Genomic DNA, 24,246 nt, shown 5'->3' with positions numbered 1-24,246 from the left:
AATTCTGTTTGTTCTACTGCATATAGTTTAGATTGATGTCTACATCAAACACACTTCAGTGTAAAGGAGCGCTCACAACAGGGCATAGTCTATTGTATAGGATTATAGAGCGTGCTTCATGGAACTTAAATTCCATAATTAAAACTAGCACTGCTGGGACAGATTTAAAGTAGCTTCCCCCCTACCACCGTATTTTTATCACATTAAGAGTTGCTTTTAAAACTCATGACTGTTTTGGGTGAAAAGTCTATTAATTTCCTCCATCCCCCGCATTAGCAAAGCATTTTCATCTAGTTCACAATTAGCAGCTCTTCCTTTCATTAAGGGTAAAATCTAAAGGATAAACAACAAGTGCCTCCAAATAAAAGAATAACTACGGCACTTTCCCTTTCCCCACTTGCCTCATCAGTTTCTTTCACAACTTACTTTCCCACTAGTTAAAAAAGCAATTCCTAAAGTAATTCCCTTCACAAAAACATGTTTAAGTGGTGTTTTGAGGCCAAAGTCTAGTTATTCTCAACTTGAGAAGAATCTTGTTGAAAAAGGGAAGGTACAGTGCTTAAGCTGGCCTTTCACACCAGCTCCTCCGGGACCAAACTTGACAGCCGCACAGAGGGGGGAAAAAAAGGCAATGGAGTTTGTAAGAAGTGAGGAAAGAGAGGGGAAAAAAGCAAGATATAAAACAGGACAAAAAGCTTAGAGGACGTCAACATCTCAGCATCGCTTATTATCATTGCTCGGGTGTTCTCAATGGGAAGGGGAAGTTCAGTTGAGCTCAATGAAGCAGGTGTTTTTATGATTAAAATGGTGAAGATGAAAAACTGCGGGTGGATTTCAAACACGTGACAATGGCAAACCCACCCGCCGGAAGAAGGTTTTGTGGGGCGGGGGGGAGCTAAAGAGCAGAGGAAAAGCAAAGAGAATACAAAGCCATAGACAGCAGAAAGCGAACGACAATGGTCCGCGCGGTGCCAATACTAATTTTCCTTGGAATCAAACTGTGCTTTATGAAATGACTGAAATCTGGGTAAGTGCTGGAGGATTGTGGGCATGTTTCCATCCATTGTGCCTGACAAACAATTCGACTTTGATTTATAGTGTGAACATTTGCGCGGTAGAGTGAGCTGGCCTAAAATACAAGGCGTAGTATATAACAATAGTTCCAACCATGTCCACATCAATACTAAAACGCATATAATTTGAATATAAATAAGTGTAATCTACAAAAATCACACGTGTTTGGAAACTTTTTTGAAACTTCTGAAGGCAAGTAGGCACTGTTGGGTGGTAATATGACACAAAAAGTTTAATAAAAACAAAGAAACTAAACTATTCCTATTTTTTTTGTTACAGGCACAGTGTAAAAATAAAAATAAATGTTGGCAGATTATTGCATTATCCTTTCGCTTAAAGCTGAATTGTTGCACCAAAGGAAATCAATGCGATGTATTTTCTCAACAACGACAATGTTTCGGGAATCAGAGAAGCAATTTTGGCCATCTATAGCGTTCATATTGGCAATGGATTAGTTCTACTTTTTCAGCGTGGTTGTTTTCTCTCGTTTGTGGTACCAAAGGGAAAGACTCCAGCTCTACCATAGATTTATGATTGCGGACATACTATAATTTCAACAAATCTATTTAGGAAGGTATGGGTGTGTGAGGACAACCTGTATATTGGTCAAGTCTGGGCTGTGACACATTCCCTTTAAGAGATAATCTTATGTGATGGGGGTAACGAGTGCACACTAACGAAATGACACACCAATGCAACAGTGCGTTTGAAGTGTAAATTTCTCACCTGAAGCTGTTGGGCCTCGTGGTTTTCCAGCCCTTCCACAATGGAGGCGAACCGCTCTTTATTGTTTCTCTCTGCGGCAATTGTCATGGCAGCTAGAATCTTATCCAAGCTGGAAGAAAACACAGCGTAGACAAACACAACTGTCACCAAACTGTTTTATCACCCGGCCAAGAGGACATTTACGCTGAACTTTTAGCCCAAATAACACGCATCTCCTCTGCCATTGTGCCGCTGTGGACACTTTGTCTGCCAGCCCAGGGCCGCACTGACAAACACTCCCCATCGCTTTTGTATGCAGTCGCCTCTATTGTTGCCCCAGCATCCAAATTGACTTAATGGAGCTTGTTACTAAGGTAATGCAAGACAAAACTGTTTTTTTTATTGCAAATGGCTTCTGTGTCAGAGGAGATATGGTTTGAGGGGGAAGAAAGACTGCAAATTATGATCAGGGCTGATGGATTAATGTCCTAACAAAACAATTGTGAAGTTAACAAATGAGAGTTGAGTAACAGCTCAAGGCAGTGCGAGGAAAATATTGCAGCTTTTAAACAAGAAATAGACCTAAATGAGCTGTAATAAGTTAGTTGAGTCTTATTGTCAGTTAGGTAAATCATGATTGACTACATATATTGACAATACTTTTATGTGGGCAGGAAAATTACTGGATTAATTAAACTATCGGTTAATTAATTTGATAATACATTTAATTACAGATTTCAATTAGGCTGCCAACTATTCTTATGTTTTATTTTTTTTTCTTCAATTAACTCTTAACTTAAGGGTACAAAAATGCAGTATTCACTGCCATTCTGTGAGGAGTTTGCCTGTTCTCCAGTTTCCCTGACCTCCAAATACACGTGGGTCAACAGAGGCAGCACTATTGGTAAAAAAGCAATATCAACTATGAGGAGCTATGACAATTATTTGCCTTCCCTCTATCACAAACTCTAGCATGAGCTAAAGATAAATGGACCATTTGTGTGGCCATAAAATTGCATACAGTGTCCAGGTTCTGTGATAAGGGTGAGCGAGTCACAAACAACACAAGAGTTCTAAAGAGCAGCTTTAAAGCCGGTTCAGACGAGGCTTCAAACGAGCGCTGATAGATCTGCTTAAGTTGTCGCGTTGCCTTTTGATCCTGTCAACTGACGTGGGTACGGAACATGAGCCGGCAACATAACGTCACACACCAAAGGCATTTCAGAGCTGCAGAAGTGACATCTAAGATGTCTCTCTTTTTTTTTTGGGAAGGGAGATGTACATTTTAATGGAAGCCTGTGATCATCTGAAAGATGCTCTTGTCTACTTCAACCTCTTTAGTGGTGTGAGTGGAAATGACAGGAGCACTTAAAATAGCAGCAAAGAACTACTTAACATTTAGTTTATTCTGCATAAATTATGAGTCGCAATGAAGGTAATAGTATCAGTTAATATTGCTTTAAGGTAATGGGGAAATTACTACGAACTCTGAAATTCTAACCAACCTTCTAAACCTCAACTTGGTTATATTACTAATATTATTACTACAGTGTATTTAAACAGCACTGTTCCACCTTCAAGGCACTCAAAGCTCTTAACTGTGGGTGAAGTGTCTTGCCTAAGGCCCTGGCCCTGACCTGCTTAGCTTCTGAGACCTGACATTATCTAGCATTAACAAGCAGGTATTACCACTATAATGCCCTGAAGAAGACACATTATCTTCAGGGCATTCCTAGTCATTGTTGAATTAATCAATTACTTTATTTTTTTTTTCTTTATTTCTTTATTTGACAGGGACATTGCACAGACCAGACATAGCCACAAGCTAATTTTTATCCGTAGTCCGAGTGTGCAGGTAATCCATCAAATAAAATAGCCCATGTAATATTTAAAATACTGTTAAAAAGCACAAACAAACGCCACAACCAATCACCAGTAGAGGGAGCACCTCATCTGCAAGTTGTAAAAGTTAAACATTTACAATTTACATCATTCTTGGTGACTACACACCGGATTGTCTTCAAGCCACTTCTTAACGTTGAATTTAAAGAGTCCCAGAGTGCTACACTCCCTAAAGTTGAAGGTAAGGAGTTGCAGGAGCCTGACTGAAAGCATTTCTGTCTAAATGTGGTGGATCTAAAGTTCACATAGCAGTCTCCTCTGGAGGAGGAGCTGGTTGTCCTGCCTCATCACACCTCACGCCTCATGTGAAAAATCTTAGGCATTAGACTAATATTTGCTAACAGGATGACATTTTCAAAAGTTAACATTTTTAAATGTATTGATAATAATATTATATTGACATGACATAATTTTCTAATTATCTAATATCTTGAGTGCTTGTTTGTACAAACTTTGAAGAGGTTGCATTGCAGAGCTTGCTGCCACTGTGAAATGTGAAAATAACATTGAATGCATAAAAAGCTTAACTGCCTCTGTTTGGTGCCGAATGTATCTAAACTGAGCCAAATTCTATTTGACAGTTTTAATAATTTTCCTAAATATCTAACAGAATCAACAACTTGTAACTCTAATGCCCTGAAGAAGGCCAAGACATGTGTCTTCACAAGATCAAGACCGGGTCTTGTTTGTTTCTCACGACTGTCCTTATATTGAGCTTGAACGCTAAAACACTATTCACTATTTTCATAAATGCTAGATGCAGAGGAAAAGACTGAAAATGATCTCATAAAATTAATCACATTGGATTTTCATTATGGTTAATTCAGAATGCCACAAGCTACTGAAAGTTAAATTCTATTATAATAGATATAACCATACATGTTATCTTCTTTTGAAAAGGCTAGATTAAATGGTTGTGGGCATATATTGAATAATTCCACTGTATAATGTGAGCTGCTTGACATTCAGAAAGTAGAAAATTATTTTAGAAAGCATGGCTTGTCACAGCAAGGGGCAGAACAACAAGCATAAAGGCCTATTTAAATGGTCAAAGATGTGAGGCCGAATGCTGAACTCAACACAACCACCAGCTTTGTTTATTTCCAACGTTGCATACAGACCGTCTTTGAAGTGCCATTGTTATTCTACTCTGGCCTTGTGGGGAAACAATAAAAAACACTCCCCTAAATCCAATTTATAAGCTGTCAGGCCATCGGTGTGTCAGTGGCAAACTACACTGGGCTGGTCCGGTGCATTAAACCTGCTAAAGCGCATTGCGTGAATTGTCAGATTCCTATAGTACAGCGGCGTCTCCTATAGTCCGTATGTTCGCAGTGGGGCTACATGTAGCATGTGGCGTGGGCTCACTGAGAACACATGCTGCACAGTGGGAGGAGACAGAGATTCCAGTGTTTACACAAAGCGGCGGCCTCCTGCTTCCCACACCGACAATACACAACAGAAAACCAGAGCGCACACATCAGAGCGTTCTATCATTACTTTGCCTTTTTGGAGCTAAATTCGGGTTCTGATATCGTGTTCGGCTGCAGCAGTGTCAGTGGTTGTTTACTGAACTTTTTTAGCAGCAAAGAATCTAACTTTGATATTTGATGGGAGTTGCAAAAGAGACAGCTAAATTGCCTTTTCTCCTTGGTGCAGTTTGTTTTGAATATGTCATAGAAAAAGTCCATCTACCATGTGTCTGTACTTGTTAAAATGAGTATCTAGTTTCGATACTAGTTTTAGATGAGATTAGTATCTGATTTTTGATACTTTTGACAACTTTAGATGTAGGAGTAAAATTAGGAGACTTTCCTTAAAGAAGATCAATTATGTTAATGTATTGTATACAGCATTAAAATATTACATACATATATAATTATTTTACGTTTGATTCACTATAAAACACAACATAATTAATCTAAAACAGCTGAACAATAGAAACTGGTTTACTTCCTGTTCAAAACTGTAAATCTGAGAGGAGAGAATAAAAAGCAGCAGATTGAGCTTTTGAGTTTTTATTGTTGAAAAATGGAAATGTGACATTTTGTGTGTGTGTGTGTGTGTGGGGGGGGGGGGGGGGGGCAAATACAGGATTAATCAAACATGCAGAAATAAATCCAAATACAACTCTGAGTAAACAGATGAGGAGGGAACACCAAGTTGATTTTACATAATATACATATTCCCTCTTGAAGGCTTTTGGTTCAATCTTTTTCAGTATTGATTATATACTACAGTCCTCTGTTTAATGAGCTGAAGTTAGTGCTATTGAAGAAAATCATATATATATTAACCAATGACTAAAGATAGATTTGAACCAAATATGTTGTGATTGAACTTACATATTCTCCTCTCCAATGATACAGAAGGCCGAGAGGATTTTGACAGTCTCGGTCATCATGTTAGTCTGTTTGGGGTCAATGGCTCGGGCCAGCAGCAGCAGACTGCGCTCGTCTCCCAGGATCCTTTGGAGCCCATACTGCAATGAGGACAAAGACAGACGCATAAAGCTATAAATGTAGGTACACTATAGCCTTAATTTGCTTTTTAGAAAGGGACAACAAGGCCAAAGAGAAAATAGAAAGCACGATGAATCATTTCAATTGAGGACAGGGCTGCTGGGATGAATACTTATGCGTGCCTGTACCTTTTAGTCTAAGGGAAAAGGTGGAAATGGCCACGTGTATTGATTATCATAGGGCACCAACATCAAGTGCTCATCTGTCTTCGAAATGTGTGCTACTTTTGAAAAATGAGCCAGACTTTCCCCAAAAAAGATAATTAAAAGATCTGAGGCAGTGGGCATGAAATGGTAAAATTAGCTTCCATTTAATGTCCCATTATAGTAGTGCTGTCTGTACCTGATTCAAATGAGCTATGGTCAGTCGAGGTGTAACAGAGCATGAAAGGAATCTGTGATTTTTGAATCTTTTGAACGAAACCTTCTTATTCCAGCAACTATTTGATTTAGAAATGTGTTCTACATTTGGATTGATATTTGATTTAAAGTGAGCCGCATAAAATACCACAAAGAGTTATTAGACTATCAACACTGCGACTGAACTGAATAACATTATGTCTGTCATAGACCATGGATTTGTTCTGAATTAATTTTTAATAGAAACATACCTATTCATCCAGAATGTTTGTGAGGCTATATAAGTCTCCCCTGATTGATTCAACACTCATTTAGGAAGTATAATTACTGTCCAATGTTTTACTTCCCACAAAATATAAATAGTAACAAATAATCTTAATGCAAATTAGGCACTTTGGCGTATTGAAGGAGTTCGTTTCTATGTATAGTGTTTTTCTTGTTCTGTGCAGCCCTAAAGGAAAATGAATAATGCAGGAAAATAATGTGAATTTGCCTAATACAAACCTTATTGTTCATAAAAGCCTTCAAGCACTGGATCAGTTTGTGCTGGTTCCTTTTATCGATTGGTTCTTGACTGAAAAATAAAGAATAGATTTCCATAATTCAAATGAGACAAATACATAATCATCAGCAGACAAAACATGATCATTAAACGTACTGTTTCTTGTCCAAAAGCTTCTCCAAGGCATCAAGAAGAAGACCAAGCCCCTCATGACCAAAGTTGTTCACCCAGCTGGAAAACAGAGCAAATCAGTCTCAGAACATATTGCGCTTGAACTGTAGAATAAACAATATGCAAACTACTTTATAATAACTTTTGTCGCCCGGTTCAACACTCACTTGGATAAATGGACTGTTTGCGCTTTTTAATCCTAACAATGAGCGCGGCAAATCGCAAAACACTTCTGCCCTCCACAATGCTGAATACATTGAGCCTACTTAAATTTAAACTGTACCCATTTACAAGCAAATGAACATCCATCCATCTTAACCAGCTCTGCCGCGCACTGAGCTCTTCGCCTGCCCCCCTCTCCCTTCTTCATTACGGGCGCCGCTATGTTCCCGGTGCCAAAAGATTAAGCAATGCAAGAAAGATAACACAGTAATCGATAAAGGATCGGCTATAAACCCCGGCATGTTGGGAGACAGCAAATGATGAGCCTGTTTGTCTGAGCCAGGACTAGAAAGTGCTAGCGGGGGGTTCACAGCCACATTATGCCATTAGCATTACTTGTTTTTCAAGCCCTTGACTGTCAATAATACAAAATGAATAGGCCAATTTGCAAACATTAGACCGCCATACGCTGATGATTTAGCAGCATCCTCGACAGTCATCGTCTATAGTAATGTGCATTGTATTAAAGGCATTTGTTTTGACTTCATGATTCAGAAAAGACCTTTAATTAGAGAAGCGTTTAGCCTTGAGCAAAAAGGGAAGGCAGTTTCTGTCTTATCGTCAGGCTTAACTGGTGCATCGGCAACCCTCTATGTCTCCAAATGCATTAGGAGACTGGTAAAAAGTGAAAAATACTAAGTAAAATTATCTTCAGATGTCTTCAAAAACAATATTTTAAATGTATAAATGCTTGTCAGGGAGCTGTTTATGCTGCTGTCTTTATTTTGCCAGTCTAAAGAGTTCTTCTATTATGAGTGTTTCTATAAGAGTTTTTGTTTATAAGAGTTCTTCTATTAAGAGTGTTTTTAAACTTCCTATACGTTATCTGCCCTTTTCCTCTGTATCTACCTGCGTTGCAACAATGAAATTTCCCCATGTGTGGACAACAAAGGAATATCTTATCTTATCTTAAACCCTGTCATGCACTTGTGATGCAGAGGAGAATAGCGTGTCATGGCTGAGAGAGCATAATTCTGTGAAGCCAAAGTCACACATCACGTTTATTCATTTAAATAAGTCTTTAGAGAGGAGGAAGAACCAATATTTGCGAGATTGAATGTTGTTTATCATGCAGCCAAGTAAAGAAAGTTGTATGACCTTAACAAAGTGGTGGGGGAACAGAAACTATAATTTAGCACTTTCTTTCTAGCAATTATTGTCATTTCAATACAAACCAAATTTTGTATTTTTTTTTTTTTTTTTATACCAATATAGATGTAAATAATCCAGAGTTGCCAATAGTTGATATGTTGACTCATATGGCTGATTAACAAACACAAGGGTGATGGACAGAAATCCTCTTCGATTTGTCTTTTCTCATAATGTAGGCATAAATCCAAGGATTTCATTAACTTGCAGGAGAACTTATTCATCTAATATTGATGGGTCTAATCCTCTGGTTAAGTGCCACCAAATTGTGTTACTTTTCTACAATCATGTATATTCCGCAGGCAAAATGAAAAATGCATGGCCAGTCTGAGTTTCATGTTTTATATTTTGTGTTATTACTGCTAATGCAATTATTCTGTTGTCATGCTAACTGCTGTGAAATGCATAGTAAAGCAACTGTCAACACATACACTAGGATATGTATACTGAACACACATTCATTTAAGGATATACGGTAAACATAATCACAATGCAGTTATAATTTGTTAACATATGTTAGCAAACAACTTGCCAAAGTGCATTTTTATCCCACATGACACTTTGTGTTCAGTCTACAGTGCTAAAGGCACAAAAAACACAAACGAAACCCAGTGAAAAAATCAAAGTACTAAAACTGATACAACCAGAAGTGCTCTGAGGGCGCAAATCTTCCCCAGGCAAAATTCCTCTCTCAGTGCAAATATAGTGCCCACACCTAGACTTAAAATAGCAACTCCTGATTTCAGGGGAAATAATTTATTCATTCAACTGCATCTTGCAGTAATAAAAAAAAAAAAAAAAAATTGCATTCAGATGGGAGATAATAATATCCATAAATGCACATAAATAAATGAGTCTCTCATATTGTATTTCAGAGACTTAACACTGCCAACAGTGGCTCCAGAGAGTTTTATGAAGCTCACTGGGCATCAAGGCCTGAAACCCAGCACCTTTCCATCATCCTAATGATTTACCATAAACACAACGCTACTTTATACTTTGATCAATTTAATAACCATAGCATCCAATGGCAGAAAATAGAAATGCACTTTTCTTGATGTCATATCTTCAATATAACAATCAATGTGGTGCAGTCTTTAGTAGATATTTATTTGTAAGATTAGTTGAAAGTACTAATATATGGAGAACAAATGCATTACTAAAAGTGCTCACTATTTTTTCATGTCTGCCAATGTCAAAAGACAAACAAAAAAGAAAAGTAGGCATCCATAGGTCGTAGAGAACTTTATATTAGTTTTTAATACATTCAACCGTAAAAGGTTTAATTCTGTCAACTGGACAAAAGTTGATAAACCTCTGAATTTGTCCAGTTGACGGAATTAAACCTTCTTCTGCGATGGACTCTACCTATGGCTACAATTCATCTGCAAAAACAAAGCAAAAACAACAGTAGTAACATTTTCTACTTGGCCAGTTCTGAATGTTGTGAAGTTAAGTATTAAAAAGTATCAAATTAATTTTAGTAGCGCATGTTAATGTGACATTTCTAGGTTTTGTTTCCCAGGGCTCTGAGAGATGAGGTTTTCCTGGAGGTGAACAGATGGCGTCATAAACTGTAATAAAGACAAGTCTTAAAATATACCCGACACGGAGGACATTGATGCGTGCAAAAATGTTTTCACTGCCTTTAAGGAAGAAGAGAGAACCCAAAGTCACAAATCAATGCCCATCTCGATAGGCTTAAAAGTTATAACATTAGCAAAATATCAAACTGTGAATTAAACTTTTGTTAGCTGCAATCGATAGTACAAACCAGTGTTGACACACAAATGTAAGCTATATACTTTATATTGTTCAATCGGGAACATGAACAATTAATCTTCCAGAATGTGTTTGACAATTTCATTTGTCCATCTCTTTCGTTTGTCCTTGACGAGTGACAGAGCAGCGACCTGGATGTCACGTTAGATTCTACCATTTTCGATGGACACCAGCCATTTCTAGTGCACAAAAATTACCTCTACTTTGGCTCTAGCCACATCCTCAATATATTTCAGGGTCTTGTCAGGTTAAGGTTTTTGGACATCTTGTGCCTTTTCCTGCTTCCTCCTATCTGTACCTGCAGGATGTCAAATCTTGCACGCCATAGTAGTAAATCAAATGGCCATTTTTCCATTACTGCTCCTAGTAATGGAATGAAATGAAATAGTGATTCAGACAGTTGGGAGGCTGCAAAAATTTCCTATAATTTGTGGCCCTGTGAGGAATGGGAGTATTAATACGTAGGCGTATATATACACCATTCTGGTAAAAATTGGCACGAGTGCATTTGAATACATGTATTAGAGGTAGAAGAGACGCAAAGCTGGGACACAGTGTCGACAAAATAGGCACAAAAATAAGCACAGATGGATATGTTCCTTGGAGTATCTGTTTAATTGACATAGCTGACAGAAGAGATAAGGACTTCATAACATGCCAGGAAGGTCTGTAATAAAGAGCGCTCTTCTACATATTCTAATTAATGCCATAGAGTAGATGCATATGGACAGACTGACACCTTTTTGTAGAGGAGCCTGCATCTATGAGATGCAACTTGGCTCCAAAATCTGCACAGGAGACGCTTTTTTGACTGTTGTTTGCAAGCTTGTCAACTGAACATTTTCTTCAAGTCAATCACTTCCACTATTTTATTTTTTTTAAGAAATAGAATATACCATCTGCATATTCATTAATGGCAGTTGCATTGGAATAACTGTAAAAGTGTTTTTCAACTAGAGCTTTATTATGTGTTTCTCTAAAAAGTCGCAACATCATTTGATTGCTTGTTGGAAATTAAAATATAAGTTGGAAATGACAGAATGTTTAACCACAATTTCAAGGGTTAAGCCTGGGCAATAAACATATTATCAATTACCATTACCGTTTTTCTATTTTCAGAAAAAGAAAATAGCTTTAGCTACCTTCTAAATGCACTAGGCTCTCAAAAAAGTATTTAAACGTTTTTGTATATCTTGTTTTAGTTGAAATAATTATTCAACCATGGTAAACATCTGCACACGCTTCTTGTTCCTAAAGATGTACCGTAGAGCTTGCAAATGTACCATTTCATGTTGCGTTTTTATTTCAATAATGTCTTGGATAATAGATCTGTTATGCTCATTGTTCAGTACAGGGTAACAAATGTGAGACTTTTCCACTATTTTGTGTTTCGCTTTTATCACGCTGTGGATTTGGACAGACATTCAAAAGGACAAGCAGTTTTATCCCCACAGGCGTAGCAACTTCAAAGCTCATAAAAAGCTCATTAATATTGTTCCATGCACCCAGCATGCTCAGCTACAAGCACTTAACAGCAAAACAGGTGAGAGCTGTAGCGCAACACAAGAACATAAGGCTCTACAGCTGGACTAGACAAAAAGAACCAAAGTTGTCTGTCAGCAAATTTTACCACATCCCACAGAGAAAAAGACCCTGCATGGAGGCTGTCTGACACGAGCCGTGGAGATAATGAAAAGTTAGGCCTCCAGAGCAGTTTTATTCAAAAGTGTCTGAGAGTCTGAGAACTGCCAGGTCTATATATGAGAGGCACTTTAGAGATTTGGAGTCTTGGTCTATAACGACAGGATAAACGTGGGAATATAAGATCTGTGGCCAAGTGTGCTCAGCTGCAGAAAGTACTCTGCTTTTACAAACTGGAATATCTACAGAAGGCAGCTGAATAAAGAGAGGGATGTTAGCTGTAATGAGAGTAAATGACACTCAAGCAAATGGAGATTTAGTAGATGCATTACCGCTTTTGTGTCTGAAGTTAAATTGCAAAGGCTTTAGATGTTCTCACAGTAAATGAGAAAATAAGAGGGCTTTAATTCTCTGTAAGTTGGCATCTCACTTAATGTCAGGGTGAAAAAATAATGAAAAGTATCTGTTCAAGCTGACACTTAAGAAGCAACTTTCCAAATGACAAAATTAAAAACGGGGAAATGATGTTGAGGATATATAATTGACTGGGGAAATTTGGACAGAAAGAAGTGGAGAAGAGTGAGCCGGACCTGCAGGCGCTGCCATCTGTGGGTGGACCTGCCACACACCTGAGCGGGACTGCCGTGAGATAAGACCCGCTGAGCACTGGCCCGGGGCCACCTGCGCCTCAGCCAGGTGCACAGCCCAGCCAATTAAACTATTAGACAAACACAGGCCGCTGGGAGCAAATTAGCACACTGCCCAAACATCACAACTCAAAAAGCACCACTAAGCATTCACTTTGCATGACCGCACACTGACAGGGAGACTTTTGTTAAGATTCAAAATATTTAAAATATTAGAACAAATCTTTGTCAAATGTGACTCTCTCCAGAAATTATGAGATTTAGAGTTATCTGCAGTGTTTCCATTATTTTTGGTGCATACCTTGGAATAATTAATTAACAGATTTACTGATTCTTGAAAAGTAAACCAGCATTACATTTTGAAATGTCAACAGTCAGAGGGCTCATCTGAGCCATGAGATGAGACAAAGCAGCTCTGCATCCACTTCCTGATTATTTCCCTGTATATGATAACATACAAAAGGTTGCATTAACATAGCACAGTCAGAGCACTGGCAAAACGAGTGTGGTTTTCCTGTGTGATGTGATCCATGACAATTAAGTAATTCATATTAATTAGAAGTAACCTTATCCATGCAGGAAAATAATCAGCCCTTTTCCCTGGAGAGGAGGGATGAGAGGCACAAAGAGCAGAGGTTGGTGTTAGCTCATACTCCTACACTCTCCAGAGTGTCCACCCATAGGTGCCCTCTCCCAGGATGAAGCCATCCGTGGAGGTGACTCCCTGATAAAATGCTCGTGCTTTACCAACTGGCCAAAGGTTCAGCTGTTTGCAAACACCCACAGGGCAGCACTGGCCTCACTTACATCCCACAGCAACTCGTGACCTTCCTGAGTGGAAGCGCTGACTTGACTTCCTGTCGCACAGAACCATTTTACATCCCTCCAATCACTAGTGGAATTACTACTTCAGTGCTGGAACATGCATTTGTTGGATAAAAGTAATGTAAGATTTATATGATCTACTGGTATTTAATAATTTCAGACAAAGATGAAATACAAAACAGGACCAATTTGTTACATGATATGTATATTCTTTCAGCATTAATTCAGAGTACTAAGCTTTAATGAAAACTATTTTATATAATGTAAGCTACTCGATGGTTAGTCTATCCAGTGTGAAAGAAGAAAATCTCCACAATAGTTCATTTTTGTAATTTTTACAAACCCCCAAATTAAATACGTTTCCCATGTCATCTTGTTGACAGATCATGTCTCAGTATCCAGTGTCAAAGTAAAGGTCCAACGACTAAAATTAGAATGGCGGCAATTTTATACGCACCATTCATTGAGTTGCATTAGGATACAGCTCTTCAACTGTGGACAGGTGAATAATTGAGAGGATGTACTATGACTGCAGGACTCTTTCAAACTGGTGATACCAAAGTCAAATGGGAATATGCCAGGCAGGCAGTTTCAGAATATAATCCTAAAAATGTATTTATATGTCATTCAATGTTATATTTAAGTCAAATAATCTATAGTACTAGTGATTATAAGATAAGATAACCTTTATTTGTCCCACAATTATAACTGGTACAGCACTTTCTTGTCTTTGTAGTGTCTTGTAGACCATTTGAAGACAAGGCAGTGCGAAGAAAAAGCTTCTGTTACTAACCTGACAGGATTGCTAGTGAGAGACACTCTAAGGGACTCCAGGCAATTAAGCAGCTTTTCCTCTACGATGCCAGAACGCAGCTCGTGGACATATTCTTGGGATGAAAGGGTACTCTCGTGCTTGCTGTTTCTCAGTCCACCCTGCAAACAGAAAGACAGCACGGGGGTTATTAGGGAGACGGCAAGCTGCGACCCTAACATGTCAGAGGCTCTTGATAAATGAGCAAATGTGAGAAGAGACAAAGAGCCCTAAGATGAAAAACGACAACAACGTTTTAGAAAAGGCATTATCTGATAGAATAGGACAAGAATGTGCACACAAACCCAGTAAGACCCTAATGGAAAGGGGTAAATTGTAGTTTGCATGTAACACAGTTGCTCTTGACTCTATCTAAGTGTGTAGACTGCAACCAAACCAAGACAACCATTAGTTACGAAGTATAAAGAATATATATCCCTCTCATTCATAGCTATTCCTACCAAAACCATGGAAACATCAAATGATATCATGACATAATGTTTTGCTCAGTGGCCTGGTGCCAGAAGGCCGTGAAACTCATTCTGGCGACAGTCCACCACAAAACTTGCTTATTTCTACTGCACAGATTAGGGCACTCTGAAATTCAAAGCAATTCTTAAAATGGGCTGTTTTCTGACACCATCAAAACCTAAAATATCACTAGATCTAAATATCATTAGAGCTGCATGAAACTTTGTAATCTGATTTTAGAACAGACTATGTTTAGTGGTGAATGGCAGCGGAGACGGGGCAATACTAAACATATCATTCCTCAATCATATTATTTGACAATCCAAAAACAAATGTTTCTGATCCTTTTACTTTTCCATTTGAATGCCTTGCCAAACCCTTAATAACCAACACACATCTATATCAATAAAAATCTTTTACACAAATGTACGTTACACACTTTCCCTACAATCTATCTGATATACATGACGTGCGTATGTTAGTATTGTATATTGTGTCACTTGATGTTGCTTGATAAAGGCAAAAAAAAAAGCAATAAAACTTGAATGATTTTTTTTAAATAAAAGAGAAAAATATATTTGTTATATTTGTTTATCTATACAGCTGCAGTCAAATGTAATTTCACCTGCATTCTGCCCTCAGAAAGCCGACTCAAATCAAGGACCTTTGTGTAAACTCTAAAACAATCAGAGGCATATTTTGTCCTGTTGAATATTTAAATCACATTAACTAAAAATAAATACACTCTGACATGTATGTATGTATTTTAATTAATGGACCGATCATGAAGCATTCACTACTTCCCCATGAGCCACGACTGTAATAATATATAGCCAAACACAGGTGGCTCATAATCACTGGATCCGTTTGCATAATCTCGTGCGAGGGCTCTCGGGATATGCCTACACAATCGGTTTACCAATTTGAAGCAATATGGGCGCTCATATCAACACTCATGTGACACAAACACAAGTTACTGTGGATTATATTCAGCCTGGGCTTGATTTCAAACTACCTGAGCGACTGAATCTATTACTGTCAAACATGGCAGCGTCCATGTGGTCCACAAATCAACATAAATCTTCTGGAGCACAAATCAAACCAATTTGCATAATACAATTGTACTGTTTTATTTCTTGTCTCGGCTGGCGCTGCACGCAAAACTGTACAGGAGCTAAATTAGTCGTTTCTAAGGTTCTGTCATCAAAAATAAGCCATATTTCAGACGAGGGTTGAGCCTATGTAACAAAACGGGCAGTTCAAGGCGGTAAACGCAGCATCAAATATGCCTGGAAAAGAGATTGCTAGTCAAAACTCATCTGTGCACGTCCCCTAGGCTGCCGCTTCCCCACAAAGTGCACTGTGCTAATAGGCAGTTTGGGAGGTAATAAGCTAGCACATTTGTCTGGAGGAAACAGAAGACCCGCTGATCTTCCACAATGCACAGCCGAGATGAAACAATCCGAGTTCTATATTTAAGAAAGAAAAAAGAAACTCAGCAGCTTCAATACTGAACTTCTTTTTTTTTTTTTTTTTTTAACTTTGGGCCACAAAAAGGCATTGGTTTGCTTTCACGCTGATTAAGAGTTGATTTAAAAGTTGATTTAAAATGTGTGCCTTATCAAACGTATATTCAAATCAGCTTTGCAACTCTGAAGACAACAATACTGGCTTTTTTTTTTCATATTTGGTTGTTAAAAAGTGGGCTGTGCGACTCATTTTCTTCACTCATGGTTCAAAAAAATCAGGTATAGGCCCTTTAATGTAATAATACTTTGTTGTGCAGCACTGATATTAGTCATTTTTTTTGAATAATTTCAGAGGATTTTTTACAATTACAGCACACCAAACATGTATTGATGCAAAGTACATCCGAGCAGTAAAGTGCACCTTGCCTGAACATTTTCTTATATATTATTCTGTGTTTTTTCCTCTATTGTGCAAATCTATACAACACTCCAGCCATGTATCTTTCTTGTCTGCTGCTGGATGTGGAGGAGTGACTGGCTGTAGTGTTATTTGACTGGAGGCGCCTATTAGACCAGAGGGAGACAAATCTGAATAACTTTTCCAATATATTCTGTAAATGCTTTGAACGAATACATTGCAGAAACAATAGCTAGAAAAATGTGACAAAAAGGGCAAGTCAACTATTGCAAAGAATTTATACGCACGGATTGGGAGCTTGTAAGTCTTTTTCTAACTGAACTATTTCGTGCAAACCTCTTCCACTGTTCTGTTCCTATTGTTGAAGTGGTTATTTGAAAAATAAATGGGTGGTACAATGAATATGCCCTTTGTGGTTAATTTGATGGTCCTGGACTTGAAACATTTACAGGCACATTTTAGCACATGTTGAAAGGAAAAAAGAAAAAGTTGGTCGCTTTTTATTTATTCCTCTGCGCTCAGTAGTTCCCAGCAGGCAGCCCACTTTGCCCAGAAATGCCAGAGCTCTAGTTTCACCGCAAGCTCTGACCGCCAAGAAACCAGAGCCACTGACCATAAACTGCTTTTTCATGACCCTCGCCCAAATGAATGTAATCCTTAGATAATATAATCATTACACCACAACATAGAGAAGCAATGAGGCAGCGGAGGGTGACTTTTCAGCTCCTGTGCGGCAAAAAAAAAAATGCAACATGTAAAACAAGACCCTTGGGGAAAGGAATGCAAGGTTGGTCAAGGGATGTTTTTTTGCGGAATGGGATGAGTCAGTAAGTGGTGTGTGGGGGGGAAAAGCGCAGGGCAAATAAGATTGGGGGAGACAGTGCAACCTCCAACCGTACAGAGGACACAGACAGCCTTTTGACTATGGCCGCCGGCCTCATCTCCTGCGCGTTTATTGAATCTCCTATTTGTCGATAACAGTATTTCCTGCCAAAGAAAATAGTGCTGGGAGCAATTACTTCAGCGAGCGTGTCAATTTTGCTCTGAGGGGTGGGGTTAAGGGAGGGAGAGAGGCTGATTCGCACTTTTTTTTACTCCTTCACCTCTGTCTGAGAAATCCCTTTGCCTTAGCCACAGAGAGTGACAGAGTGGCTTCTGCACACCGGGGCAGGGTACAGCAGGAAAGACAAAGCCGCTGCGGTCGGGGCATGTCCGCATGTCAGCTCCAGCCGTAATGAGCCCATAACAGGTTGGCAGCTTGCTCAGTGCCCACTGCTCAGCTGGAAGACTGATGTGTATTATTCAGCTTCTTTGTCAGCTTCCTTGAGAATCAAGTTGTGGAAGTGTGTCTAGGAATAGGGAGGCCTTCAATTCAAGTTGTTTTTGCAATCAGAAAAAAGCAAAAAAGAAACACTGTCTTGGCAATTCATCACAGTGTGACCTAAGAATACAGTTTTCACTCAGGCAAGCAAGAAAGTCTTGTTTCATTCAAAGCATGATCGCTTGAGTACACTTTACTTCACTGAAAATCTCCTGTCCATGCTGGAAAAAAAATATGTACAGCTCAACAGATTTCAACCTCAAATGAATTATGCGAAAGAAGATGATGAAAAATTAATAATTAACAGCTATAGTAACAGCTATATGTAAATATATTATATATACTATATATATATATATATATATATATATATATATATATATATAGATATAGATATAGATATAGATATATACTATAGCTGTTAATTATAAAATAAATGGGTGGTACAATGAATATATATATATATATATATATATATATATATATATATATATATATATATAGCTGTTACTATAGCTGTTAATTATTCATTTTTCATTATCTTCTTTATATATATATAACCACCTTTTCAGAGAAATGCTTTTCTTTCTGGTGTCTCTGATTTCTATCATATCCTGCTTTGCACCTCCTATGCATCGATATATATATATATATATATATATATATATATATATATATATATATATATATATATATATATATATATCGATATATATATATATATATATATATATATATATATATATATATATATATATATATATATATATATGCATGCATAGGAGGTGCAAAGCAGGTGAAAAAAAAGGTGGTGCTGGGGAGGGGAGGAAGGTTGCGCAAGCTGAACTGCTGAATGGAGTGGAGGAGGGAAGAGTTTAAAATAAGTAGACTGAGTGGTGATTGGCAGCTACTGAGCCTATCATAACAGCAGGGTGGTGTAGGTATTGCGCAGGTGAGACAGCAGGAAGTCTTCCAGGCGAAAATTACACTTTAACTTCACAACATGTTTGTTGATTGAACAAATGTATGTTTTAGCTTGACAAGGTCAAGTTGCTATGGAAATATGTTTTTCTATATTAATGCTGAAAGTGCTGCCTGTGAAGTCAAGCTTTTTTACATTATGCTTTTGAATGAAGCATAAGGTTATGTGCTGTAAGTAAAGGAAGCCTGGGCAAGAATGGGAAATCCAATTATCTTTTCTATAAATGCAAAAAAGTACAGCCTGCTATTGTGTAAAAAAAATAATACAGATACAATCTGTTCAATTAGAGCATATCAAACTCTATGATAGTTACGTTATAACTTAATTTCCTGCTCATTAGAGCAGATGGATTAGTTAGAAAAATTATAACACAAGACAAAACAGTCAAATGAATGGTCTGTACATTGAAAACACTGTCAGCACATGTTAAGCTACATTATATGAATTATTGTAGACGTCAACAGTAACATTTAACACAATGTATAGTTTTAACATGTTTTCTGTGGCAGCGAGGGGAAAAGGTCAATGCGAACACGGATCAGTTGAGATGCTGGTTGCTTGGACAATGACTTTTTCCTAGCCCTACTTAAAGGACAGAGCCCTGCTGCCGGTAGATAAGACATTTCATCTTACCACCAGGGCGCTGGGCTGGCGGCTCAGTGGGATTTCCCACCAGACCATGTGGCCGAGCATTTCACCATTTTTCCTCTCCTTCCTCACGCTCGACCCTGTAGTCTCCAGGCCTATCTGCAGCCTGTCTCTCACATCTTTAAACCCTTCGGTGACAGCCACAAAGTAATCTGTGTATGCCAATACACACCAGGGGATCTTCCTCCTTCCTATTCCTTCCCTTCTATCTTGTGTGTAAAAAAAAAAACATCGTTAGACAGCTTTTTACTCTAATGTCTGTGCAACTACAACTTGCTGATAACATGGACATAATTAGATTTTAAACACTTAAAAGTAATTAGGAGGGCATTACATCTTTTGTCCAGAGGAGACCAACACTGCGACACACTGTGGGGAAAACCAAAATGAACAATAAGGTATTAGCCTGACTAACAGCTTGAAAATAACTGCTCTTTTCTAGCTAGGAACATGAGGCAAAGGAATCATGTTGAGATTGTATTTCGTAAAAAGTCCCTCAGTTACCTACACCAAGCAACAACAGCAATCACAAACCCTTGGTATTAAAACGATCCCATTTTGTTTCTTTATGTATACAACCATGATTGCTCTCTGAAAGGTAATTAAATTAAAAAAGCAGGGTATGCAGTTTCCAAAGTCCAGCATATTGAAAGGTCAGTCAAAGGATATATCGGGCCAACTCAGCCGTTGAATAAGAATCTGATTTATTTATTCAAGACTTTATACAAGAATCTGTTTTGATTACGAAAGGCCATGTTCTTAAAAATTGATTCTTAAACTTTCAGGAAAGAGACAAGTGCTTTTATTGTTTAGGATTTACAAGTCATGTAGCAATAAATAAAGCATGTTGCTCTCCCTAGAAAAGAACAAAAACAAGCGTTACTAGGGATACATGATTGTCAAGATTTATTTGGGTCATAATGGAAATAATAATTATTTGAAATAAATATTTATGTACAGTGGAAAGTTAACCTTTGCGAGAAGACTTATTAGTAATGGTTTGTAATCAGTGTTTTAAAAACCACTGTCTTTTGTTACCGTAAATGCCGTAAAAGGTGAAATTGTGATTTGAATAGAATTAATTGTACGGCCATAGCTGCTACATTTTAACAGTGTACACATAATAAATAAGACAATGCTTAAAAAAATTAGAATAGCCTCACAAGATTTTCTATTTGCCCTTGCAACAATGTTGAAAGACGGTTCAAAGTCGCGTTGCTTGGGCCACCTTGACCTGTTACCACACTAACAAGATGTTTAACCCAATGTAATGGTTCACTTGTACAGCTACACACTATTCACTTCTTTGAGGAACACAAAATTGCCAACTGGCTCTGACCCAGATGTGGACATACGGGAGCCAATAAACCCGCCGCCTCAGCAAGAATTCCTGGCATTAATCCCTTAAAATAGAGCCCAACTACAATGGATTACAATGCAGTACTTTTTAATGCGGTGTCTTGAGGATTGTGAACATAAAAAAAACGCATAAATCAGAACAGGTTATAGAAAGCAATGTAATTTAAATAAATAACCCCTAAGTGGCTCTTTGAATGCGTACATGTTGGGCTGCTTTGCGACGTTATTGTGGGCATTTGAGTTTCTGAGGTGTTACTTGTGAATTTAGAATTGATCATTCAGCCTTAGTAAGCTTCATTACATGGGTTATTTGGCGCTCAAACCCCGGCAGAAGACATTGCCGTTATGGGCGTGCCATAATAGACTATATTAGATCTCTCTCTCAGGATCTGGAGACTGGTGGTGGTAGATATGAAGAAGAGTGCGGAGAGGATGATGAGGACGATGTAAGGATGCAGAGGAGGAGATGGGGAGGTGTTAGATCGCAGTACGGTCTGAAGCGGCCGAGCCAGCTGCATGAGGGTTTAAATGGGGCGGGCTGTGCGCTGATTGGGAGCAGAGGAGGTGCAGAGGAGGTGTAGAGGAGGTGCGCTGTGTCACAGGGAGGAGTAACTCGGGTGCATTGATTGAGGCTGGAGAGCAGGTGAGCTCTGGTGTGGCAGTGGTTAGGTCTTCCAGGCTGAATTCATGCTTGCCTTCAGTTCACTTTTTGTGGTTGTCCTACGGATCAACACCTCATATTTGAGTCTGAGAGTTACACACAGGTCAAAATAAACAATTATCTACTTACAGCACTTGCCAAAGAAAAAGCTACCGTATTTTCCAGAATATAAATCGCACCTTTTTTCATAGTTTTGACCGAGGTGCGACTTATTCTTATATTATACTCCGGAGCGACGTGTGATATTATTAGTTATTTTCACACTTGCAACTGCATTTCATACTATGTTTTTTTTGGCTGGTGCGACTTATAGTCCGAAAATACGGTACTATCTTTTCAGAAATCAACACTGTTCTAGGGTGAACAAACTATTGACTTTTGATGACTTTTATTATCACATTGTAAATGCAAATACAATGTAATTCTTTGTAACTGTCCAGGGCTTTGCTGTCAAGGCACCTATTGCTCCTATGTTATTTTTTTCTAAATTCACTCAAATATTTCCTCAAAATTATGTTTTTACAAACATATAATAGTGATCATTCTTAGTTTGTTTAACATTCTTCACTTTATATTTGGCAAATGTTCACTTTTTATATCCAAGTCTCTGCCTTGAAACATGTTACTTTACTTTCCAGCTTAGAGCATAAAACCATGGTAAATCAAAGTATGTCAAAAATGTAAAGTGGTCCAAAGCAGCCGAATGAAAGTGTGAAGCATATTGTCTGCAGCCACTTACGATCCAAACTTTGGCCTAGCTGTATTGATTTCCAAAGAGCTGGAAAAGCTTGCTTGGACAATTCTACTAACATGTAGAATCTTGCCAACTGAATGTGCTTTGGGACTCAAACAGAAGTTAAACATAAAGCAATCTGTCTTTAGCTGAAGACCAATAGAATTGATGCTAAATAATGGTTGATATCACGATGACAGGCTTGATCATTTTTAGAGCATTTTAAGTTGTGCATGGCATTCTTTGTGCATCAGACTGGGATTAATTCTGTATGCACATGCCAGCTTGCCAGTGTGTAGTTTATTTTCAAGGATTGGGGATGTTTGTGTATGGTGCTGAATATTCCTCTAAGCACTTTGCCTTGTGCGTTGCAGGACTCATGCCTGCACTGAATTTCAATGACACCGCTATAAAAATAGGAGCAGATGTCAAGCAGCATTGAAAGTCAGGACAAAGGTGAAAAAAATGAGTGAGTTGCAGCAGTCTTACTTTATAGTGTGTTTACATGTAGGACTGTGACGAAGGACCCGCCCCATTTCTGCCAGGTGCCTGATTGACAGGTCGAGTAGCCAATCACGCATTAGCATAGGCAAGTTAGGTTGAGGATGCAACGTGTTTGAAGAGTTTTAGTTGTTTTCCCCCACATCGTGTAGAGCTTGTGGTTGTTGTTTGGTGTGCGTGATAAAAAGTGAGTATTTGTTAGAAACGAAAGTAGACATAGACACACCATTTGTTCCATGAGTGTATAAAGTGTTGCATGCCATTCGAATTGTTTAATAGTGTAGTTAAAGTTATATATTTACCTTGTTTTGTATTTGTGAATGCTAAGTGCCTCGGGCTAAGCGCTAACAGCAGTAGCTACGACGGAGCTCATGTATATTTGTGCATTATATGTTATTGTTTTACAGATTTTATTATAATTTATGTTCTCCTTGTTTATATTACAGAACCACACACGTATTTGCATGATCAATAACTGCTCTGTAAATACCAACCACCAGTATTATTTGACTAAAACCTTTACTAAAGAGAAAACCCTGGATCATCTCTCCCAGTGCATTCTCTCCCCAAAACAAGGACAAAAAGAAACATTTGGTTAAAGATGTAACATCAAAGACAATTGGCGTAATTGCTCATTAACCAAGGAGTGTTCCATTGTAGAAAAATATTCAGTTGTAGTCATTTGGACACCGTTTTTTGTTTGTTTTTTAAACAAGACGTTTCGAGTCATTCTCAATCTGCATTACTAGTCTGAGAACTTGCTGGATAAGCCCTGCCCACCGGGCGGAACCTGCTGATAATAGCATGTCCTGTTCATCCATTTGTTTGTATTATTTTAAGTTTTCCCCTTAAACTAATCTTCTTTGTTACGCCAACAGCTCTGTAATGGGCTATAGAAATCCTATTATTAGCAGCAGCCAGCAACCAAATATCAGAGTTCTTGGACTAGATCCTCTGATTAAGAATGACTCGAAACGTCTTAAAAAAAAAATAAAGTCCAGATGACTACAACAGAATCACAAAGAGTATACTCGAATGAAAAATAAACCAGGCACAAACAAAAATTCTTGATGCATTTTACAGACTTTTCTGCATAAGCCTCCACCTAAACAAAATACATGTACCAAACACTGCAATGTTGTCCTCACAATATTTCACAAAGATCACTTCTCTTACTGTATTCAAGTTTAGAACAGAAGCTACGACACCAAAACCAGACCTGAACTCAAAAGTATGTCACGTTTTCAGAGCACTTGTTTGCCCCATATGCCTGCAGTGTCACCATGGAGAGATGTTAGAACGTGGGCCGTTAAGCAGGTAGAGTCACCCAGGATCTCATTTAGCTCCTCACTCTGGTCTCTGCTGCATTGA

At 38.3% G+C, this 24,246-nt stretch overlaps 1 protein-coding gene across 1 annotated transcript in view; it reads right to left on the bottom strand.

Moving 5' to 3' along the window:
• diaph2 (diaphanous-related formin 2) overlaps positions 1–24,246 on the bottom strand; it is a 387,159-nt gene that overhangs the window by 299,139 nt on the left and 63,774 nt on the right. Inside the window, exons 6-10 of the mRNA XM_072436089.1 lie at positions 14,295–14,434; positions 7,221–7,295; positions 7,067–7,136; positions 6,027–6,163; positions 1,801–1,909 (exon numbers count right to left, since the gene is read on the bottom strand). Of these exons, the coding sequence (XP_072292190.1) occupies positions 1,801–1,909; positions 6,027–6,163; positions 7,067–7,136; positions 7,221–7,295; positions 14,295–14,434 (531 nt within the window). The remainder of the gene's footprint in view (positions 1–1,800; positions 1,910–6,026; positions 6,164–7,066; positions 7,137–7,220; positions 7,296–14,294; positions 14,435–24,246) is intronic.

Source organism: Eucyclogobius newberryi, unplaced genomic scaffold (assembly GCF_026437365.1).
Source record: "Eucyclogobius newberryi isolate DKJ021-1_F unplaced genomic scaffold, fEucNew1.0.hap1 SCAF_11, whole genome shotgun sequence".
Taxonomy (NCBI): Eukaryota; Metazoa; Chordata; class Actinopteri; order Gobiiformes; family Gobiidae; genus Eucyclogobius; species Eucyclogobius newberryi.
Note: the sequence above shows the minus strand (reverse complement) of the source record. Positions and strands in the feature narration are given on the sequence as shown.